General features: G+C 41.5%; 1 protein-coding gene across 1 annotated transcript in view; it reads right to left on the bottom strand.

Moving 5' to 3' along the window:
- Positions 1-11115: 11115 nt before the first annotated feature.
- Positions 11116-22600, bottom strand: part of cxadr (CXADR Ig-like cell adhesion molecule) — a 44433-nt gene continuing 32948 nt past the window's right edge. The window contains exons 3-7 of the mRNA XM_088012299.1: positions 22539-22600; positions 17371-17526; positions 17153-17275; positions 15873-16011; positions 11116-13964 (exon numbers count right to left, since the gene is read on the bottom strand). The exon at positions 22539-22600 is cut by the window's right edge and continues 143 nt beyond it. Of these exons, the coding sequence (XP_087868425.1) occupies positions 13661-13964; positions 15873-16011; positions 17153-17275; positions 17371-17526; positions 22539-22600 (784 nt within the window). The 3' untranslated portion in view covers positions 11116-13660. The remainder of the gene's footprint in view (positions 13965-15872; positions 16012-17152; positions 17276-17370; positions 17527-22538) is intronic.

Below are 22600 nucleotides of genomic sequence, written 5' to 3' on the forward strand. Positions count from 1 at the left end.
TCATTGCACATACTTCCAACATGAATTACTGAGGAAATGCAAACACAAAACCTGCTTCAGAAGGAAGCTGCGACCAAACAGGCTGGTCACGATAACTAATTTTACTGGACGATAAATTGTCGCAGAAGTTATTGCGATAAATGATAATATTGTAGTTTTGAGACTGTTTTTAAGTAAAATAATGTTAATGGCATAATAATGCAAGAATTTAACACTGCGACAGGAAGACACTTTAAATGTCCAAACATAAATAAACAAAACAACAAATAAAATAGAGTTTCTCATAACAAAGTTGTCCTTTAGAAAAAAAAGGGATAGTTGAGACCAAAACACCAGACAGAAAACTTTTGTTATCCAGATATTGGTAGAAAGAGACGGAAAAGAGAAAATGAGCTCATTTTAATTTATCATGCGATTAATCAATTTATTGCTTATTGCTTAGGCCTATGACCTAAATACAGGAACAAAAAACAGCTTAATCCAGAACCAACACAGACCCCTAATCTAACTCCTAGAAATCCTGAGCATAAGAGAGGCACCATGACTCCCATATGCCGAGAAACCTTGGGGTTTTTCCCTCAGTATTAGATTATGCTACTTCAATTCATATGAATTCAACTTGAGGGCTTTTACACGTCTTCACAAAGACGAGTGCCAGTAAATGCAGAGAGCTCTGCAGTAATCCCCGAGAATTTCAGACACATCTGAAGCGTCAACAGAGACAGCGAGGAGCCGCGTGACAAAACCACACAAAACACCAGCACCGCTAACCTGCAATCATCCTACGTTATCATTAAAACTAAACAATGTTTACTGCAAAACCAATTGAATAATTGATCCTTTATGAGCATTTGAAAAAAAGACCAGCGACAATAAATCAGCAGTGCATCATGCTATAAGTTAACTCTTTCTTTTGTCTTGTTTTTTTTTGGAGAAAATAAAACCTCTGAATGCGAAAGTTTTTACCAATCAACAAACTGGCTCAATCTACCATTTACAGCTTTTAGAGGAAATATAATAACACTAAATGTTTGGCATTTTTGGAGGGTGCGGGGGGGATCCAGAACCGGTAGATCAGAGATAATGTGCAAGCATACATTGTCCTAAAAAGGTTTAAATTAAATAAAATTAAAATCAGTTTTTATTGAGGTTTGAAAGGAATCCTTGAGGCTTTCATTGATATTTTAAAAAAAGAAAGAAAAATCCCATCAAGTCCTGAAAACCTCCCAGCGGTTTCTGCCTTGTGACCAGAAGGTGGCACCAGAGTACACGGATGTAAAGTAAGGCAGACAGAAAAAGGCAGGGAAGACTTGATCTGTCATCATGTGCTGCATGGCAGGTGGAGGCCACCTGAAATAGGAGAAGAACCGGTTTGACGGCTTCACTTCCTCTGACCAGCGCCGCTTCGGTATTTGAACGTCACCCATGCTGTCAAACTGGAAGAATGACATTGGCGTGCCTAAAGGACACTCCTTGTGTTTCCTGTGTATTGTGTGTGAACCACAGATCTCACCCAGCAGCACAAAGCTCCAGTATTCCTCCTGATTTTCTGTCGGATGCCACGCAGCCCACCTGCCTCTACGCCTGAGCCCGTGTCGCACCAGCAAACAGGAACATTCGCCGCCACTGTAAACAGAGCCTGCCTCCGGGAAATGCCTGGTTTCTCGGTAATCCAAAACACAACAAGATCATGTTCGGCGGGGTAAACAAAGCTATCTACGAACCTATTGTGGCAGCACACAATTCACAAGCCCCATATCACTTTTATCTTCTTGGGCACGAAAAATAATTTGTCCCGTGTCGAGATATATATATATATATATATATATATATATATATATATATATATATATATATATATATATATATATATATATATATATATATATATATATATATATATATATATATATATATATATATATATACACACACACGCACACACACTTTGCTGACAACAATTCTAATCACCATCAAACAAACATGGTTGAGCTCGCCTATAAATACCAGCAGAAATGGGAAGACATCCCAGGTCTCAGCGGTTCCATTTCCCGTGGCGGTTCCCCCCTCCTGAGACGTGAAAAATAAAGGCCCAGCGGCGCTGCTGACGGGTTGGGATTAAGTTGACGCTCAGCCTTTCCAACAGCTCATTTGCTCGTCATTAGCCAAACAGTGTAAACGGGGACGCGTATGTGGGTGGCAGGGGGAGCCCGGTGTTTGAAAAGGATCAAAAGAGGACGACTCGGCCTCAGAACCGAACGCCTTCAAAAGGAGCGAAGGAAGCAACGAAACGCATTATACGTCCACACCGACTGTACAGCTGGACTGGCTGAGGTGAAGACTTCAAATTTTTTGTACAGATTATTACTGTACTAATTTTGAGTAAAAACACCAATCTTTCTTTGATTTAGCACAAAAAGTGTAAAACATTTGACATCATCCAATTATTTTGTATTTACAACAGGGAAGCAGCAGTTATTTCTAGTAATTCTAACTGGATCCAAAATCATATAATCTGGCAGATTTAGTCAGGTTTTTTTTTAACTCAGTAGGAGTTTATTTCTAATAGGAATAAGACACAGGCCTCTCCCATAGGATGCACGGTCGTCATTTTTTAAAAATAATACATCTGTTTTTAAATCTATACATCAAATTGCATAAATTACAATTTTAATTTCCTTTCTTACCCACCCGCATTACTGCAGAATCCATACCATCATTGTTGAGCAGATGGAGCAAATGTTAGCCAGACTGAGAATTCAGACTTAAGTCTTACTTTTCCTACTGTAACTTTAAAAACAGCATCACTGTTTCACAACAATGGCCACCCGTGTTCTTCTTGACCAGAAATATTTTTATCAATGCCTATCAATTACTCTCAAAGCAGCTAACTTTGTCTTTCTTGTAAGCTAGGGAAAGGTTTTGTTGCTTTCTTTCAATCAGCTGACTGACAGAGCCAGTCAACAAACAGGAGTGGGGAAGCACTGTGTTACTCCAACCACTGAAAAACGTTCTCTTTTCACTGGTTCAGAAGAACCAAGACACATAAAACATGAAACTACCAGTAAAATTGAATCAACACTCAAGGGATTATTGAGAAAAACAATCACAGTTGTGCGTATAAAGTAAAACACAGTACAATCACTAAGATGCAGCTGTTTCAGGCTTGGTCCTGAGATTATTGAGCTGACCGCCCTGAGTTTGCTTTCCTGAAGCTCATGCTAGGAAGCCTCGGGATGACGAGGAGCACATTCCTGAGTAAACTGAGATTCCCGGCAGAGATTGAGATAAATCTGCTCAGCTCAGACGTATGTCAGCAAATTTTAGCATGCACCTGGCCAGAACTGGTGTGGAGAATGCAAACGTCCCTGACGAGTGAAGCTCGGGGGGCAAAGGTGTTGGGGTAGGAACATTTATAGACGCGTCGTGGATGCCTGTGGATGCACTGATGTACTGCAGGCTGGCTGCATACCAGTTGCTAAACTGGCAAGTTTATGAAATTAACAGTGGAATACACCACATAACAATTTGTTTAGTTACATAAATAAAATGCTTCCTTTGGTTTGGTAGATTTAGATGTTCCACATGCAACATCCAAACTTGGCAAACTTCAGTAAAGGTAAAAATCTCACACGGACTGCAAATAAAAAATTTTAAATACATGAAATCCATCCAGTCTCACGATCTTGGATCCGTGTCAGATAAAAGGACTAGACCTGCAGGCTTTAGATGGCTCAGAGTTGGCTCTTATGGTTTGTGGTGGCAAACTTTGTACTTTGACTTACTTATTAGAAAAGGCAACTTAAGAAAAGGGTATTTTTGAGAAGTTGTTTTTATCGTCTTGAACTTTGGTTGAACTGGTCACAACAGTTCAAAAGAAGAAGACTATCTGCTTTTTTGAATGCTGATGTTTGAGATGGAAAGTTTTTTAAGGGAACTGACCCAATGCTCAACCCACTTTTTGAATACTAACAGAGTTGCCCAAATTTACACTGGAATCTCCTGATGTCTCACTTTCTTTAAGAGATTTTTTTTTTATCATATCTTTAATCATTGCCTATCATTTACTCCTCAAACTCTGCCAGTATCTTGTTTTTAAAAATAATAGGACACTCTAACCCTGTTATACCATGTTATACTAAAATAAAAATGAACCAATTTACTGACAACAATGTCTGTAAGTGTGTCAGGAACAGGATAAACACTCTTAGACAGACATGTTAAGGAATGATAAGAAGAGGAACCAAACAAGACCATAAAAAAGATGACCTGCTGCATATATGGGGTCTTCTGAGCTTGAGCTGCTAAATGCTAGCACTGACAGGCTCAGTTAGCCTAATTTTCAATTAGCTTGTCTTAATCTTTAGCTAGCCTAATTTTTGCTTAGCTTAACAGTTAGCTAACTCCATGTTAGCTAACTGACATTCAAATAGTTAAATGTTAATCATCAGATTAACAATCTAAAAAGTAGAATGTTAATCTAATCATCAGTTAAATTAAAAATCTGTAATCCTAAAGCTCAGTTAGCCTAATCTTCAGTTAGCTTAACATTCAAATAGCCTAATAGTCAGTTAGCATGATCTTCGGTTAGCTTATTGTTATGTTAGCCTATAAAACATTTGTGGGCATTTCCACTAACAGCAAAGTTTATTATGGGCTTAATACACTTTTTAGCTGACACCAGGCTACATCACTGAATATGAGAAAAGTACAACGCATTAGCAAAAATAGAGGGTTGTGACTAGCCTGGTAGAGATCAAGGTCAAACCATATGTCTGCAAATTTCAGATCTCAAACCACTGGTGTCAAACTTCAGTCTTTGAAGACCAGTGGTCTGTAGGATGCGTCTGCTTCAACAAAATAAATAAAACCTAATCTAATAAGCTTTATTCATAAGGCATGCTGAATACAACAGCCCTGATCAATGTGCTGAACAATAAACTGCTAAAAAATTAAAGGAACAAATTATAATGGGAATAGATTATAATGGCACAAACAGGAAGAAAGATGAGACAATGCCCAAACACTTATAACACACCTGAATCAAATGGTTATTAGCAGGACCCTGTCAAACCTACCTGCATGCAAAGAACACAGTTCAGTCATTTGATTCAGGTGTGTACAAATCTAAAAGTTGCAGGACAACACTTACACCAGTCCATTAGCCTGTAGGATGGACGGATGAACATCAACGGCAAGTTGCTGAGCTTGAGGAAAGCTGGCAGCTATCAACAAGGAAGCGATATCTGAGCCTTTCTGAGGGCTGGAATGAAAACAGGCGTGTTCTCGCACAGCTTTGACCTTCAAGGGAAACACACAGCAGCAAAGGACATCACAGCTGTTGAAGGAAGATTACCCGTCAACTCAACAGCTCTCTGGGGTCTCTTTGAACATCTTGCATTTTAGTACTTGTAATGTATTATGCCTCACATGATATCATTCTGGAAAAGCCAAGCGACTTAATCATACTGGGCTTTTCACTTTTACAACCAGCAGGAGAGTTGCAGACATCCTTCACACACCTGATGCAGACTTTTATGCCAAGTGGATGCAACCTTCTGCCCAGCACCATGACGACAGATGACACCAGATATTTACACACGCTGTTAAAACCATGTTTATTTCTCACTGTCTGGTTTTAGATCAGACTACACATTTCCTGATTCACTGGACTGCCAAAATTAGCTAAGTTGTAGAACGACGTGCAAGATCATTTGTATTGCTTTGTTCAGCATGGGAAGTTTACATACAATAAAGGTTACTGTCCTTTTAAGCAATCTGTAAAACTCCAGTTGATGACATCGTTGCTCTGTAAGCTTTTTTTGAACACAACATTTGCATGTATTTAAATACAAAAACTGCAGACACACCAGTTGCTCATGTGACATTGTGACAAACTCAAAGGAAATCAGCCAAGATGTTGGGAAGAGAACAGTGGAGAACCAAGCCTGGTTCATCCTTCGGTACAATTGACAAACATTTATATGCAGGTATAATCTAAACACCAGGAAGGAGAGAGGTTCTGTTTATTAAAGATAAATGTGTTTTGGAGAAGCCATTGCTTCAAGAGCGATATAAAAATCAAACTACAATTAGTTTTTCAAGAGACGTGCTGTGACCTGATGAAACTAAAAGTAAAAGACATGAAATTAGAGTGCAAATAATGTTTAAAACAGCTGAATGAATTGGTTAAATCCAATGGTCAGAATTCTATGTAGACACTGTCTTTACAAACCCAGAACAATTATAACCAGAAGCCACGTTTTAGCCTCATCCTGAGTTTTGGTCCTCTGACGGCAGGAAAGGATGGATATTGTTTGCGATGCTGGCCTGAGCTACGTGTCCAGCATGGAGAGAGGATTTAATCTCTGCAAACAGCCTGAGGTGAGGCAAGCTCTCCCTGGGTTGGTGGACAGGGAAAAGGGATGGCCCCCAATCTGTTAAATCACCACCCTGACCTTTGACCTGGCTGTGGCCACTCTGGGTGATGACTCTACACGCATAAACCACTCCCCCAGCAGTGTGCATAAATACATGCACAGGCACGGCTCAGAGGCACACCTGTGATATATCGCCGTTGGTAATAAGGACGATGACCCCAATCATCAGAGGGAGAGGAAATGGAAACAGGGGCCCTGTTGCTCACCAAGGATACATTTTACTGTGCGCTCTGTTACGGCATTGAAGCTTCATCACCTGTAATGGAGTCCAGCAGAGGTTCAGATTAAAAGCACAAATCACATGAAAAAAATGAAAAAAATAAAAAACAGCTGATTGGAGTAACCCCCGTTTCAGACGGCAGAGCTATCCTGAACTCAATCTCTGCCTGACTCCATGGAAGATGCGTGGTAGCAGGATAAGGTGGGCGAAAGCGTCACAGATGTGATGAGAGAGGAAATTAAAGCAGGTGTCCTATCTCCAAACTCTAGAAACTCAGGTAACATTCATTTCTCTACACACGGGGTGCTCCCCTCGCAGGGCACCACCGCGTTCTTCACAACATGCGATGTTCCTGCTGCCAGTGAGTAAAATGTCAAACCTGCAGATGAGCATCACCTCACGGATCCATGAAGCCACCCAGAGAGAGAGAGAGAGGGAAGAGAGGGGGGAATCTTGGGGAAAAAATATGACTAAACGAATCTCCCCCGGAGCACAGAGGGGAAGGTCACTCATTAAAAGCCACGTTTCTGTCAGCCAAACGTGGTTAAAGTGACCCAACGTGGTGCAGTGAAGTTGCAACAGTAGTACAGCTTGACCTCTGACAGATGATTCCTTATTGAGCAAACGGGAGCGACAGGGCAGCTGGACAAGCCCCATGAGGAAAGCAGCAGACAGACCGGGGGTGATCGTCCACAAGCCGAGCGCCGTGAATGTTTGCATGGTGACACGTTGACGCAACGTCTCCTTCCTCCCGATCCCTTTTCATTTGACATGGCACAGTGACTGTACATTTAAAGTTCAGACTGTCAGCTTTAATTTCAACTGAGAAACTGAGTTTATTTACTGCGGGGACAGTAAAATTACTCACACTTATGCATGACAGAAATTAACTTCGAAACATTGTGCAAAAGGGAAACGATGAGTGTGCAGCACTCTGTGAACGACTACAGGCATCTTCCCACTTCTGGGAGTTCCTTTGGATCCCAATTATACACTCAGAAACACTAAAGGGACCAAAGGAAGAAAGAAGGAAAAAAAAAAATCGAAGGCCATGTCCGAAAATTGCTTCAACTCCTCAGTCATTCAACCACAGCAGCTGTAAAAGCCTCCATTCATTTTGTAATCTTTGTCATTTCAACATCCAGAGTGCTGCGAGCGCCGAGCCAAAACTGTTAATGCATGGCCGCGCAGATAGGACTAATTGAGCTCGGTCTTCATTCATATGCACATTCCACTGTTCGAGCAGAATTCCCTCTTCAGCTCACTCCCAACCTGGCTGCGGTTTCTAAAAACGGCAGAAAAGCTTAGCGCCTGTGACAGCAGACGTCACGCCGGAGGAGAGCAACTTTGATGAAACCCGTGCTTTTAGAGGCCTCCTTTGTGAGCGGGGAGCGATTCACGCTTTACAAGATAAATCATCCCACCGGCAGCCGGCTTAGACTGTGTACAAGCAGATAAGGTTGCCAAGGAAACCCTCATGGAGAACCTTGTTTTTTTATTTCTTTTCCCCCCCTCCTCTCTATCAGTGCAAACAATTAATACCCTTTCCAGGCAGAGAGGAGAGAGACAGAAGTAGGAGGCAGACATAAATCCCCAGGTGCTTAGCACAAGAGCACCACTCTGTCCCTTCCGCTGGCAGGATGAGGACGAGGTAAAAAAAAAAGAAGTCACAAATGGATATTGGGCAGAAGGACACAGAGGGATGATGTATGACTCACTGTACATTAACTCGATGAGGGAACAGCATTTTAGTCCATAAATGTAATGTGCACGCATGCAGGGAAACATGTCACTAATGTCTTTTTAATGAATGTAACGAATGTGTAATCATTAAAATACTATCTACTGGTGTATTGTTTCCCACTGACAAACGTATGCAGACGAAAAGAAAGCAGCAGGATTTCACACAATTTAAAGTTTTTTTATTTGTTTTTTAGATGCACTGAATAAAAACAACAACTAGTTATTCAGCTCTGTTTGTGTAACATCAGAAGAAATGAGACCTGTCAAGCATTTTAGTTAGTTTTGAATATGTACAACCGGTTAAATGTCATATCATGCTTGTAACAGTAGCATTGCACACAGGCAGAACTCCAGCTACGTTAAAATTAACCACTGCTGTTGACTGGAATAACGCCACCGCATGCGAGGTGTGGCTAACTGGTAGGATGCGGCTCCTTTTAAATCTGTCATTTTGGGGCTGAGGTAGCTGATGGTGCAGAAGCCCTGCTGGAAAAATTCTTGGGATTTTTATGAAATTATTGTAATCGTACAGCTGCAGCATATAAGGAAATTGTGTTAAAATTCCTGTGACAGCATCGTTCTTTTCTCTCTGTCATTATGTCCCCGCTGATCTGCGAGTTTTTGTATCTGAGAAACCATCAGGTGACGGCATGAATAAGTGCTTTTACAGCCCATCCTCCAACTTGGTAAACATGATGTCAATATGTGGAGAGTGAATGCGTGACGTCTGAATTATAGCAACCGACCCTACCACATTTTATATCTCAGCAACCTTCTAATTGTATCGCTCACACTATACATGGCCCGCACCCTGCCTAGCAACATGCCATGAGGATTGATTGTTCTGATCAATTATGGCAGCTCTAGTCTTGGCGGAACAAATAGTTCTGGAACAACTTGGCTCAAAATGAATGTTGTAGCTCTTTGATGAAGAAATCCAGGCATCCCTGGTCTGCACTGGCTACATTCATGATCTGCTTCCATGCTGCTAGATGTTTCTGGAATCCACAGGGTGGGAGTTCTCATAAGGTTCAAATGTTTAGTTGCAAAAAAGGAGAAGGTATATTTAGTTGCATAGCACAGTTTGTGTACAAGACAATTCAAAGTGATTTACAGAAAAATCAAGAGTAAAAGATTAGCTAAAGGCACACTCATTTGAAGAAGTGGTGCCCCCAGAAAATTTAACAACCGCACACCAAAAAATATGTAATTATATTTATGTGTGTGTAGTCATTAGGTTTTATATTTATGTATTGACTGAAAAAAATGACTGTACAGTTTGTGTGACCTTAATTTATTACTGAGTGGCAGCTTATCTGGAGGGCCCATGGCCCCCCTTGGCCACCCTTTTGGGTTGCCCCTGATTTGAAAAAGTAACTTGATTAAAAGATCTAATCTGTATTTGACACTGATGAGTTTCCTTATCTGAGGTCACTGTCTGGAGTGGAAGCCAATTTTGGTAGGGTTAATTTCTATCTTGATTAAATATTTCACAACAGAATAGCAAACAGAAGAAGTGGTCATGACATGTTTTTTTAATTAAATTAAAATCTGTTTAAAGTTTGTTCACATCCATTAGTGGGATCTCAGACCAGGACCACAGATGAGCCGACCTGCTATGGAGCCAGCAGAGACTTCGACCAGTCACAGATCAATGCTCCAGGGCCCTATCCATTACTGACATCCAATTATAGCAATGGACGTCCGCTTAGCACTGCTACTAAGTGCTTTAGTCTTTTTATTGACTAGCTGTCAACGGGCTACACATAGTGGAGCCACCGGCTAATAATCAGGCATTGATCTATCCCCCATGTCAACATCAACAGTGAGAGGTGAGAGGCGGGTGCCAGGGGAAAAAAAAACGAGCCCACCACACTGCTAAGGTGCAGCGCGTCCCCTCAGCCGTCAACCAGGAGCTACGTTTCCCCATCACTCTGCTCAGTTAATTAGGAAGCTCATTTTGTACAACTTTGATTAGTGCTGAACCGTAATAAACGTAATTACCCAGCACATTAACCAAGGAAGGAAATTAGCTTCGACTGTATAAAAAAAAAAAAAAAAAAAAAAAAAGCTAAGCAAATACTGAAACAAATGATCAACTCTGCAGCGATAAAGTAAACGGGTCACAAAGCTATGGGAGTTTACTCTGAGCTGTAACCGAGGCGCTGCAGGTGGCGATTGTGTCTGCCCCCGAGATATTGATTAATTACAATCATTAGGTGGTTAGAAAGTCACCTCGTCTCACCTGGTGGAAGGGCTGGAACCGGCTGGCTGATTAAAACAAATCGAAAAGCTGCAGGAGGCCGCGCTTCCCGCCGGAGCGGAGAATGCTAACAAGCTAACAGCAACTTGTTCTGTCGCGGTGATGACGTAGTCTAAAGCGCGCGACCCAAGAACGGAGGACTCCAGTCGTCGACGTGACCGTCACAGGTTCGAGTCCCGGCCTGTTGACCTCTGCCGCGTCCTCCCTCTCTCACAAACCGCTTTACTTTCAAATAAAGGCCAGTAGAGCATACCTGTCAAGTCTCCCGTTTTGGCCGGGAAACTAAATATTGGCCTTCGCTCTTACGTCAGTTCCGTCATCCTCCCCTCTCTTCCGGTATCCTCCCGCCACGCTCTTACGTTTGTGTCCCGTATTCTCCAGTCCAGAACTTGACAGGTATGCAGTAGAGCCAAAAAAAATCCTTAAAACAAAAAACGTAAGGCAACTGGTTCTTCATTTCAATGACTTTTATTATTCAAAAATACAGCACAAAAATACACAGAGAGAAAATATGATTTGAACACAGTGTGCACCTCAATGGACTCTTCATACAGTATTAGTACAGATTTGAAACCTACTGTTAGTATTGTTAGTTTACATTACAGTTACAAGCATGGAGGAGCAACAGGATGGCCTCTAATGGAGCTCTGTACACTTCACCAGCAGATCTTTACATGGGCCGCATCCTGCCTAGCAACAAGTATTAAATACAGCTGCTCACACACACCAAAAACAATACAAAAAAAAAAGAAAAAAAAGACAAGTTTGTACAGCTCAGCCAAGGTGTTGCTTTTGCTTCTGTTTGGGAATAAGTAATATAAAACTCCATATACTGGCACCAGAACGCACACACAGCCAGGAAACAGCACAGATGACATACACTGTGCTCTTCTGTAGTCACACACACACTCAAACACACATATATATTTATAAACTGGATATTTGATGGTTCATTCATTCAGTTTTGTTGGTACTTTAATAGGTAACGTCAATATGGAGTCAGAATCCATTTGTTTTCTAACAGAAAGTACATACATCTTTGCTGTAATTCATAAAAAATAGCAACTAAAAACAGAGAATCAAAGCATAAGAAGCTAAAAACAGACAGACTGAGATCTCAATAAAAGACGAGAGCCAATCCAGGTAAGAGGAAAGAGGAATCAGTGTGTGTCGCATAGGCATGGGCTGCTTCCTGCTATTGTCAATGAAAATTATGTCATACTGTTCAAATAATTTATGTTATACCAAGAGGCCAGTGTGAGTGAAATTCCCTCTAAAAACATCAATTGTTTTCTGTTTTGTTCAAATTTTTAACCATTCGTGACTTGAGGTCAGGGGCCGAACAAAATCGTTTTGAGGGCCACACGTTGGACACCGCTGTATTAAAACCATCAGAATATTTATAGTTTAAAATCCTGTGTAACGATCAGGGAACAGTGCTGTTTGTCCCAGCCCATGTCTATACCAATGATTATAGTCCTCAGAGAGCGACGACCATGAAGAACGCACAAAACACAGTTTGAACATTTCAACTAAGGCAAAAAGGCAAGAAAGAATCGGATTGAAAAGAGGAAACCACAGGGAAGAGTGTAAGGCCAAAAAAAGGATAGAATAAGGCATCAAAGAAGAAAGCAACCAGAAGTTTGCACTTTGTAATGTTTGTCCGAAAAGGTGGAATCCACATGAGAAGCTAGGCTTTCAGAGAACGGAAGATGGGAGTAGCAAGGACTCGGTTATGTAGGTTAAACTGACTGATTGTGCCCTGAGATTGGAAACGAAGGTCAGCTTTTAATGTAGAGTGAAACAGTATGCCGCATGCCGCTCTGTGGGAAACTCCTTCATCCAGCCGTGATTACCATCCTTCATTAAAATCTCAAATTAATGCTACATCAGCCCTGATCGGTTTCGTATCGACCGCAGGGAGAAGGTTAATCAAGGTTCCGTCTCCTTGTGGCGCAACAACAAATACATGGGATTACACACGCCGCACAGCCAGATAAACCAAGGGTCGCTCCTTTAGTCTTGTTAATTTGGTGTGTTTGGATGTAAAAAGGGGTTGCGGTGGGGGTGGCAGGGCTTTATATAGTCAAACACAATCAAAGCTGATTGCTCAGTGAACCTTGTTGTCCAGCTGTTACCCGTACTCCCCTAAGAGCCTCAGAGGAAGAATGGAGAATGGATTTTTTTAAAAGTTGGGTCAAGTACCGATCATCCATCCAATCACACTTCCTGGAAACCAAAACCACTCCTTCCCCATCGGCCAATCCGGACCCTTTAAAGGCCCCCTACTTAAAGTCAAAGAAACAAGGGTTCATTAGCAAACAGCTGACTTGTAGTCAGTTTGTTCTCAGAGAACTGAAAAACAAAAAAACAGCTATATTAAATGATACCCAATCAGAAAAGCCACAACCAATCAAAACTGGACAAGTAAAAGAGAAGGAAGAGTCAGGCTTTGATTTAAAGAAACTAAGTTTCCAGACGTCTGTTTACACACACACACACACACACACGCACACACACCACACACACACACACACACACACACACACACACACACACACACACACACAAACGCATGCACACAGCTGTACAGGGTGCCAGCTAAGGGGATGGTTGTGTTTTAAACAGTATATCTACAGCAAGAGAAATCAATGTAAAAAAAAAACCCAAAAAAAAAACAACATGCATTCAGTTATGTACAATAGAATTTGTATATTGACCATTCTTGCTTTTATATATCCACACCAATTCTTTTCCTGGGAGAAAATCCAGGACATTAAATGCATAAGTGTTTTTTTTTTCCTTTTTTGTTGTCATCGTTTTGTATTTGATAAAAAGTTAATGTGCTCTATTTCCAGTACAGCACATCACCAACACAGCAGAGCCATGTCTTCATGGGAGGACCTTCTCGTTTTGTAGATGCTATCGAGTGAAACCGCTTCATTTCTTTTTGTTTGTTTTTTTATCACTGGCGTTTTGTCCAGGGTGCCTTCTCTAGACGATGGAGCCGTCCCTGTTCTGGGCCGGGGTCATGACTGGGATGGCCCCCATGCGGCTGAGGTTGGGGCCAGCCATTCTGGCGGCAGTCGGCGGGGGCAGCGGGGCCTGACTCGGCGGGCGGTCGTACTCTTCGGTGGAAGGGATCTTGTCGTACTGGGACTTCATGGAGTACTGGGACTTCAGCGTGTAGTCGTGCAGGTTGGACGGCGACATGGAGCCCACGGACGAGCGCTGGCTGCCCATCTGGCTGAAGCTGCGCGCGCTCGAAACGCGGCTCTTCGGAGGGGGGACGTCCTCTCTGGGAGGAAGCACAGACAAAACATTCATGGCGTTTGCACCTTGGACAAAATTAATGCTGATGGAGGCTTTTTACAAATCATGAATCATGCATGGTGACATTTTTTTGTAAAAGATACTGCATCTTTAAAGAATTCCACCTGATTTTTTTTTTTAAGGTGAGAAGGTTTGATTTTATTTTTTTTCTTCAGAGTGCAGGAACCATGCCATAGAGCCTGGAGGAGTCATTTCAAGAGTAAAACATGGCTGGACTCAATAAAAAGGAGACAGATAATTGGACGGGGCGAATCTAACTGATGGAGCCGTGTCTGCACTGCTAAGTCACAAACACTGTGTAACAGCCTGCAGCGGTGGCGCACAGCATCCAAGTACAACTATGCCCTCTCCTCCCTCTGCCACCACATTAACAACTAATAAGCAGCAATAATCCAGTTAAATGCTCAATCAAACAGAGCCTCAGGGGCCACAGCTTGTTTAGTCCGTTAGCGTGGCGCAGCAACGTGTCGGCGAATGTGTGGAAGAGAGACGGGACCAGAGGTCTAATCCTCTTTGTCCTCCACTGTGAGCAGTGTCACATTGCGGCGGTTCAGTCCGCGGCGGAGTGATAGCAGGAGAGCCCACGGGCCGGATGGAGCCGTGGACGAGCCGGAGGAGGAGAGAGCTTGATCTGTGGTGGGTGGTGGGGAGACAGCCACAGGCAGACATGACACAGGATCCACAGAGCAAACAAAGCTTTCAAACTGATTACCACAGCTGTTTATTTGAAGAGAGGTGGAAAAAAAAAATGCTGATGGAGAAAAAGCTTTTTGCACGACTGCTGGAGACCTGCTGGTGGCTTTGAGGCCAAGGAAGAATTCACCTGATATCAGCACAGATTCAACTGGGGTTTACAGTGCTTTAGAAGAAAAGCATACCACTTGAAGCTGTTCATATTTCTTATCTATAAAACACAAAATTCAGTTGCTTTTATGCGACAGACCAACTTAACGTTGTGTATAATTGTGGAGGGAATAAAGTACTTGGTTTTCTATGGGTTTTGCAAATTAAAATCTGAAAAGAGTATCTGGCCTCTTTTGTTATGATGATCCTAAATAAATAAAGTGTCAATTAGCTTCACAAGTCAGCTAATGCCTGGTTCACAGCAACTCACCACACACACCAACCAATTTCATCCACCAACATTCAGATGTCTGATGGCGAAATCTCACCAAACCTCTCGAAACCAAACGTGAGGTCAGGGCAAACAAACATGGCCGACTGGGAGGAAGCAATGGCGATGGTTTGATACAAAGTCCACCGAACTTTCTGGTGCGCCATGGAAGTGGCTTTGTCATTTGTGTATTTTTGGATTCCTCTCCGTATTTCCGTCACATTCAACAGGCTACGTAGTCATTTGTCTCCACATACGCTGCCACATTGGGTTAAGTCGATCAAACTTGTCGAATATCCCAGATTTTAGACGGGAGCGGTCCTGATGTCCTTGCTAGCGGACCAGATCAGACTTAACACACCGCACACACAACAGGAAGATCTCTTAATATTATCTTTAGAGTCATCTCAATAACCAGGAGTACTTAAGGTTGTCAGAAGTGGAAAATCAGGATAAAAATAGGAATAAAAATTGTCCGTTGTGAGTTGGGCTCAACTAGCAAAAAGAGTCTAACTGTATTTTATTTAATTTCAGTGGAAACACATTTGTTGTGGGAAGGACTCGGGTTTGTTTGAGATGTTTTCTAAAAACCACACATCCTCTCCCTTCCACAGTTACATGCCGATTTGTGGTGGCCTATCACTTTAAATCCCAGTGGAATACACTAAACTTCACTTTTACAAGGAACTGGGCCGTTCCCCCAGTTCAAATTAAAGCCCATCTGGGAGCCAAACCTCCAGGGCGTTTTGGATACCGTACTTGATCTCGTTGCAGATTTCCTTCTCGTACTTCTTGTTCTTGCGAGCGCGGCAGAAGCAGTAGAGGATGATGGCGAGAAGGAGCAGGATCAGGAGAACGGCTATGATGGATCCTGCGATGATGCCTCCAGTGTTGCGTGCTGGGCAACACAAGAAGAAGAGTTTTTAAAAAGTCATGTACAAGTAATTTGGTAAAAATTTATAATTTCTTTTTTTTAAAGTATTTTTTCCTCTTCAAATTTAAAAATAAAAAACAATACCAATAAATTTTTCGTAAACTGCTTTCCATTATTGGTATTTACCAAAGCATCAACGCTTAGTGATCTATTGCAACAAATCATTAAATTTCAATTTATTTTCCTTCCACTCAGAATAACAGTACCACTAGAGGCACGCAATTATTTTTGTACCGACATCGTTTCCTGTACGTGAACTTTGATCTTCTGGTTCTCAAGTGCATTAAGTTTTAAATTAAGGTAAAACTCTCCAAGTACACGCAAACCTTTCACCACAGAATTTGTATTTGATTTCCTCGATTTAAAAGAAAGTGCACTTTCTTGTAATTAGAGGGTCAATGCTCTGATAAACCTTTTGCCTTATTAAAAGAGAAGTCCTTCATAAAGAAGCTTAAAACGCTTAAAAAGTCCTTTGTCTTCAGCTTCCGCTGCATTTTGTTATGCTACAAGTAAGATTTATGGTGCAGTGTTGTGAAGTGGAAGAAAAAAAAGCATTAAAGATTTATAGATTTTAAATACAAATGTACTGAAATTCAGAAAAGTGTGGCGTACTTTCCTATTTAAACCCCTTTACTCTGTAGTTCCTAAATAAAATCCAAAGCAACTAACACATTCAGAAGAATCTTAATGGGTAGAGTCCTCAGTTTATCTGTGTTACATCTGAAAACTATTTAATCCTGTCCCTCTCATTGCTTTATGCTAGTTTATTACAGGAATCTGCAACCTACATAGTACAAAGAGCCATTTTGTCCTCACTCCAGCTAAATAAACTAGAGCCAAAAATGTTTCATGATCTTTTGAATAAAGACTGAAAAAATATAATTCATGCTTTCATTTGTTAAAAGAATAAGCCATTAGAACTAAGACAGCCTAATGTCAAAATATAATTGTCCCGGTTATACACTGTGAATTAAAGGTGATCTAAACAATCTTACGTCGATGATTCCAAGATGTTTACTCCGTGGACAGATAAGAAAAAGTTTAAAGGGGTGTGAAAACCTTGCTGAACCACTGTCTGTGGACACAAAGTTAAAGGGGAACCTACGTGGGGTCACATGGAGGTAGAGGACGCACTCCTCTGAGCCAACGCGGTTGCTAGCCACGCAGCGGTAGCTACCGGATGCACTGGTAGAAACGTTCTTCACATTGATGGTTCCTGCCACGGGGTCTGAGTAGGAACCAAAAGCACAACATCCAACCGATTACAGATGAAAACCAAAGCGGAGCGGTGACTGATGGTCGGCTGGTGAGAATGTGAAATACCCATCACAGAAGAAGAAGGCAGCAGCTTGCTGTCACTGGTTTTCTCCCATTTGTACTGCATCGGCTTGGTTCCCTCGGTAGTTGAGCATCTCATCACAATGTCTTTGCCTTCCTCCAGGGTACCTTCGGTAGTACACTTTGGCTTTGATGGCCGCACTGCAAAAAAAGAAGGAAAAACAACAAACACATCCAGATTAGGATGAGGCAAGTCTGTTTCTCAGTTTTCCATGCTGCGTGTGCTCTGCAAAAAACGCAAAATCTTACCAAGCCATCTTTGTGATGTTTCTAGCGCAAATATCTTAGGACTGTTGAAATAAGTCAAAACTAACTTACAAGTAACTTTTCAGCAAGATATGGAAGCATTTTGTAGAGGAATGAAAACACAAAACTCCATTCTTTCATCTGCTTTTAAAAGAGCCCTGCTAAATTATTTCATTACATAAAGTGTTATAATCTTATATTTATCATATGCTATGCTACTAATATTATATTAAGTGTGTGTAACTGCTTTTATAATAAATGTTTGTTTTTTGTGGACTCCAGGAAGAGTAATGGCTAATGGGGATCCAAATAAGCTAAACTAAACAATCAAAATAAACTAATTCCTTAATACTGATGAAAAAGTATAAGTTCCACCAAGAGATTATTTTATCTATAACATGGGGAAAAATGTCTTGTTATAAATGAAAAAAAAAAAAAATCTGCCAGTGGAACAAATTAAGGAATTATTGACCTAAAACCAGCTCCTAAATCTTGCTGAAGTTTCTTGTAAGCTAGCTTTGTCTTCTTTCAAAAATACTGAGATATTTGCGCTAGACAACCAGAAACGCTTGGTGAGATTTTGTGTTTTTGCAGTGTGCGATATGTGTATGAGCTCCTCCGGTTTTAAAACTCAACTCCCCCTTCTGGCTCAAACAGCAGTCATCCGCTGAACGAAAGCAGTAATCAGAGAAATTGATACAGCTGCCATCGTTACAGGGAGCCGCCACTCAGGATAATCGCCACGAACGAGTGGCGAGAGAGCTGTGAACGTCTGGGAGTCCAAATGCACGTGAATATGCCGCTCGGCAGAAACGATACGGGGCCGCCGCTGTGTGCGCGTGTGAAATCAGTGCAGAAGAATGCGAGCAGTCGGGTCACAGCATAGCCAGGATATGAGATGGGGGAGGTCTAAAGCAAACACGGCTCCAAATTAAAAACAGGCCGGCAGGAGGGGAGGTACGTGGGCCAGCAAAGCAAAGAAAGGGACTCTGATGTTGTTTGGACAGAGTGAATCTGAGGCTAAGGTCTGCGCTCGACAAACACCGACAGAGCAGTGACATCATGGCATCAGGAACAAAAACCCCGTTTAGCAGCGGGGGCTGCTGGGAGGGCAGCCAGGTGCCAGTAGGGAGGGGCCAGCTTAGCAGACATAAGCATAAGGATTAACAGGACGCTGACAGCACTGACTGCTCTTATCAATCTAATAAACACAAGCAAGGGGAAGGACACAGGGCGACAGTTCAAAAATGAGGTGAGCGGCCACGGGCAGATGGCAACGGAGCTACGCGTCTCCTCCCTGCGTGCGGCCGCCGCCGTGTTCCGCCCACGCGTGCGTGAGCGCATCGCGCCGTAAATGTCAGGGAGCTATGACATTTTGAACGCGCCTTTTAAAAGGTGAAAGTCAACCCAACACATCTGCGGGGCCGCGGCGCGTGGCTCCCTATGTTGGGTCGGCCGTCCGAGGAACAGATTTATTTGCTGGGGAGATGAGGTCAAAGAGGAAGGTCGACGGAGTCGGCAGCGGCAAGCGGCGACCCGGCTCTGAGGAAATTTATGAGATGCCCACCGAGATAAGAGAGGCATTACTGCTGAGGAGAACATGGTGACAAACGGCGGTGACTTTATAGAAAAATAAAATGTGAGGAACTAATAGGGATTTCAAAGAACTGGGATTTCTTTGTTTTAATAGATAACTTATCAAAGTGGCTGGAAATCACATGTGGTGCACCCCAAGGCCCAATCATTGGACACCTCCCATTTAATATCAACATGCTCCCACTAACTCATGTCACAACAAGAAATATAATTAGTTACCATAGCTACGCAGATGATACGCGACTCTACATTATGATATCACCATTTGACTCTGAACAGATAAATGTGTGAAGGTGCCATAACTTTTTCCAGCTAAACAGAAACAAAACCGAAGTTACTATCTTTGGACCTAAAGCGGCAAACACCTTCAGTTATTACAGCTAGAAACTGGAGATCAGGCCCAAACTGTGGGTGTGGTGATGAACTCAGACCTGTCCCTTGAGAGCCACATAAAGACAGCTGAGGATATGGCTTGCTTGTGTCTTTTCAGCAACGAGAATCTCTTTTGTTGTATTGTGCCATGTTTATTAAATGGGTGTGGATTTGAGTTTAGTAAAAGCCATTGGATGTTTTTGGTCCCCTATTACTAAAAAATGGAATAAAACTGAAAACAAAGTGTTTGAGGAGCTGCTGACATGCAGAGCTGCTGGAAGCTCTCCTTCTGTTAACTTCAACGTCCTGCACAACAGGAAACACTGCCCCCTTTACCTGACTTACACTGTGTGCACTACAGTGTGTGTGTTTGTGTGTGTGTGTGTGTGTGTGTGTGTGTGTGTGTGTGTGTGTGTGTGTGTGTGTGTGTGTGTGTGTGTGTGTGTGTGTTAAAGAGATGAACACCAAATGCACTTGATGAATGTTTACCTGTGTATACATGCATGACTACTCTCCTGTCAAGGTAAAAATGCAGAGCAGGCAACATGTCCCCACCTCTGCTTGTCAATGTTTCTTTGACCCTGGGGTCAACAGCTAGCAGCCTGTACGCTGCCATGGCCTCCAGCAATCAGCCATTATTATGCACACACATTTGTGCAGCTCAGCAGCCTCAGGCATAGATGTGCCTTACGTAGTTTAATTTAGTGCTTTTTATTTTAATATGTTTGCTTTTACCTCATTTGAATCTACTTGTACATGCTCTGAACCGTGAAAAGTGGGGGTTTATAATTTTTAAAGTTTACATTAAAGAAGTTGAATATCTATTTTTGTCTCATTTCAGAAAGCGAAACACGTATCATATTGGTTTATTACACACATAGTGGAATATTTCAAATCTGTTTTTCTTGTCGTTTTGCTGAAAAAGTCAGGAATATCAAACCTCATTTTCAGCCTTATAACCAGTAAAAGGCCAAGAACATTAAGACAATAGAAGAATCATTAAAAGAAAAAAAAACATTCACTGGGAATAACAATGTGTGCTTATTGTTAACATGAGGCATAAAAAAGATTAATGGTTATAATTGTGTAATCTAGGGTTGAAATCCTGCATCTATGTTTAAATCTCTAATTTTCAAGTAAGAAATGCTCTTTTCTTAAGCCGCCATCTTGTGCTTAGAATAATGAAAACTTCTTGCTGGGCTGATGGCAACACTCTTTAAAGAGCCAAAAACGTAACGTAAATCAGCATCTTAAGGTTAATTCAAACTAGCAACAAGCCATAAAGTTCCCAATGTTTCCATGTTCCTCCTGTTCGGGTTTGCCTTTAAATCTCCATGAGTCATAAAACGCTGTGTTAATGGTTTCTGAGTCAGCTGTAGCCACAATAAATGCTGAGATCACTTGTTGACATTCAGCTCCATCATTACTGACGAGCTCAGTGCCATAACAACGTCTGACGAACCTGTTTGTGTTCTCGGCACTCCCAGTTTTTTTTTTTTTTTTTAAATACTATTTTAAGAGGAGCAGGAGCCATTTTCTAAAGCTTGTATTATATTTCGAGCGGAGGAAGTTTTCTTCTACCTGATTATTTGGTAACAGCAGCAGCTCACGTCACAACAGGGATTAGAGTTTCATATGCTGGCTGTTTGTCCCGTATGCAAATGGAGCGCGAGTTTCGGGAGGCGATTCACTTTCGACATCATTTAACTGGTTGACTGATCAGCAAGGCCACAGAGTGCGAGTGTGTGTGTGTGAGTGTGTGTTTGCCTAGGGACTAAATCATCTGACTTATACAACTATGATGTGTCATCCAGTTCCGTCTGTGGATGAAAAGCGGAGAGCGTAGTCTTTACTTCCTGTTGGCTGCCCAGTGAAAAACAAAATGACTCTGCATACAGAAAACGATCAGTCATATTATATTATTTGCAATATGACACATTAGAAATACAATAATTTTCAATTAAAGCTTCAGATTTATATATATGCATATATATAACTGCAAATGTGTTTTGTGTTTTGTAAATGCCAGGTAAGAAGTAAGTAAGTAAGAGTTTGTTCTTAGTTCACCTGGTTAAATAAAAGTTAAAAATAACGATAAGTGAATTAAATACAAAACCAACGCATTCTCACTGGTTTGGATTATTCGACAGACAGCTTTGAGACACAGAGAATGAGTGGAGAATGTTTCTTTCATGGTACTTTGACTCTTATTTTGTTCCCAAAACAATTAGCTGGGATGACTATAAGGGGAGAAAAAAAGAATCTATAAAAATATCCTGAGAAATTTCAAAAACAATTGTGCAATTTTGGCACACTAAATTTGATCAACTCTCCAAACCTTCTTAGCTTCACTGCTTTTCCATAAATTTTGGCGCAATAAATTGTCAGAGTTTGCCGGTTTGCTAGATGTTTTGCACAACAACTGCATGCTTTCAAAGGAACATTTGCATCACAAACTGCATTTTCTTAGAGAGAATATTTTTATTTATTTATTATTTTTACATTTGTCACTCTGTGCCATTTTCATTTGCCGTCACTGAAGTAATATGAGTGTTGATTTTTAGTTCTCTATAAAGTCTGAACCTCATTTTGAAAGCAGAACAATTCAAATAAACCTTGGAAGTCGCTGAGATGTATTAAATTCATTTTGGGCATAACATTTTCGAGGAGATGTCTGAAAAAGACCCCCGAGGTTAAAAGGAAAGGAATTCAACTCATCTGGAAGAGCTCTTCCACTTTTGATGGAAAAGTGATTAAATGTCCAGCAGAAGCATTTGAAGATCCCACTATAAATAAAAACTTGTCTATTCAGTTTTTGTTTTTAAAAAACAGAAACTAGTTTGTTGTGTTATGATTCCTCCACATAGAAAGAATGAATGAAATGAGCGTGACATTCCTGGCCATGATGAATGCTTGCGAGGTGTTCGTATTGCTCTCACCCATGACAATCAGCTGCATCTTCTTGCTGGCGATTCCAGGAGCCTTCTTCACTTTGCACTGG

This window comes from Poecilia mexicana, unplaced genomic scaffold, assembly GCF_051168715.1.
Source record: "Poecilia mexicana isolate PSO_F unplaced genomic scaffold, ASM5116871v1 scaffold_14, whole genome shotgun sequence".
NCBI classification, from domain to species: domain Eukaryota; kingdom Metazoa; phylum Chordata; class Actinopteri; order Cyprinodontiformes; family Poeciliidae; genus Poecilia; species Poecilia mexicana.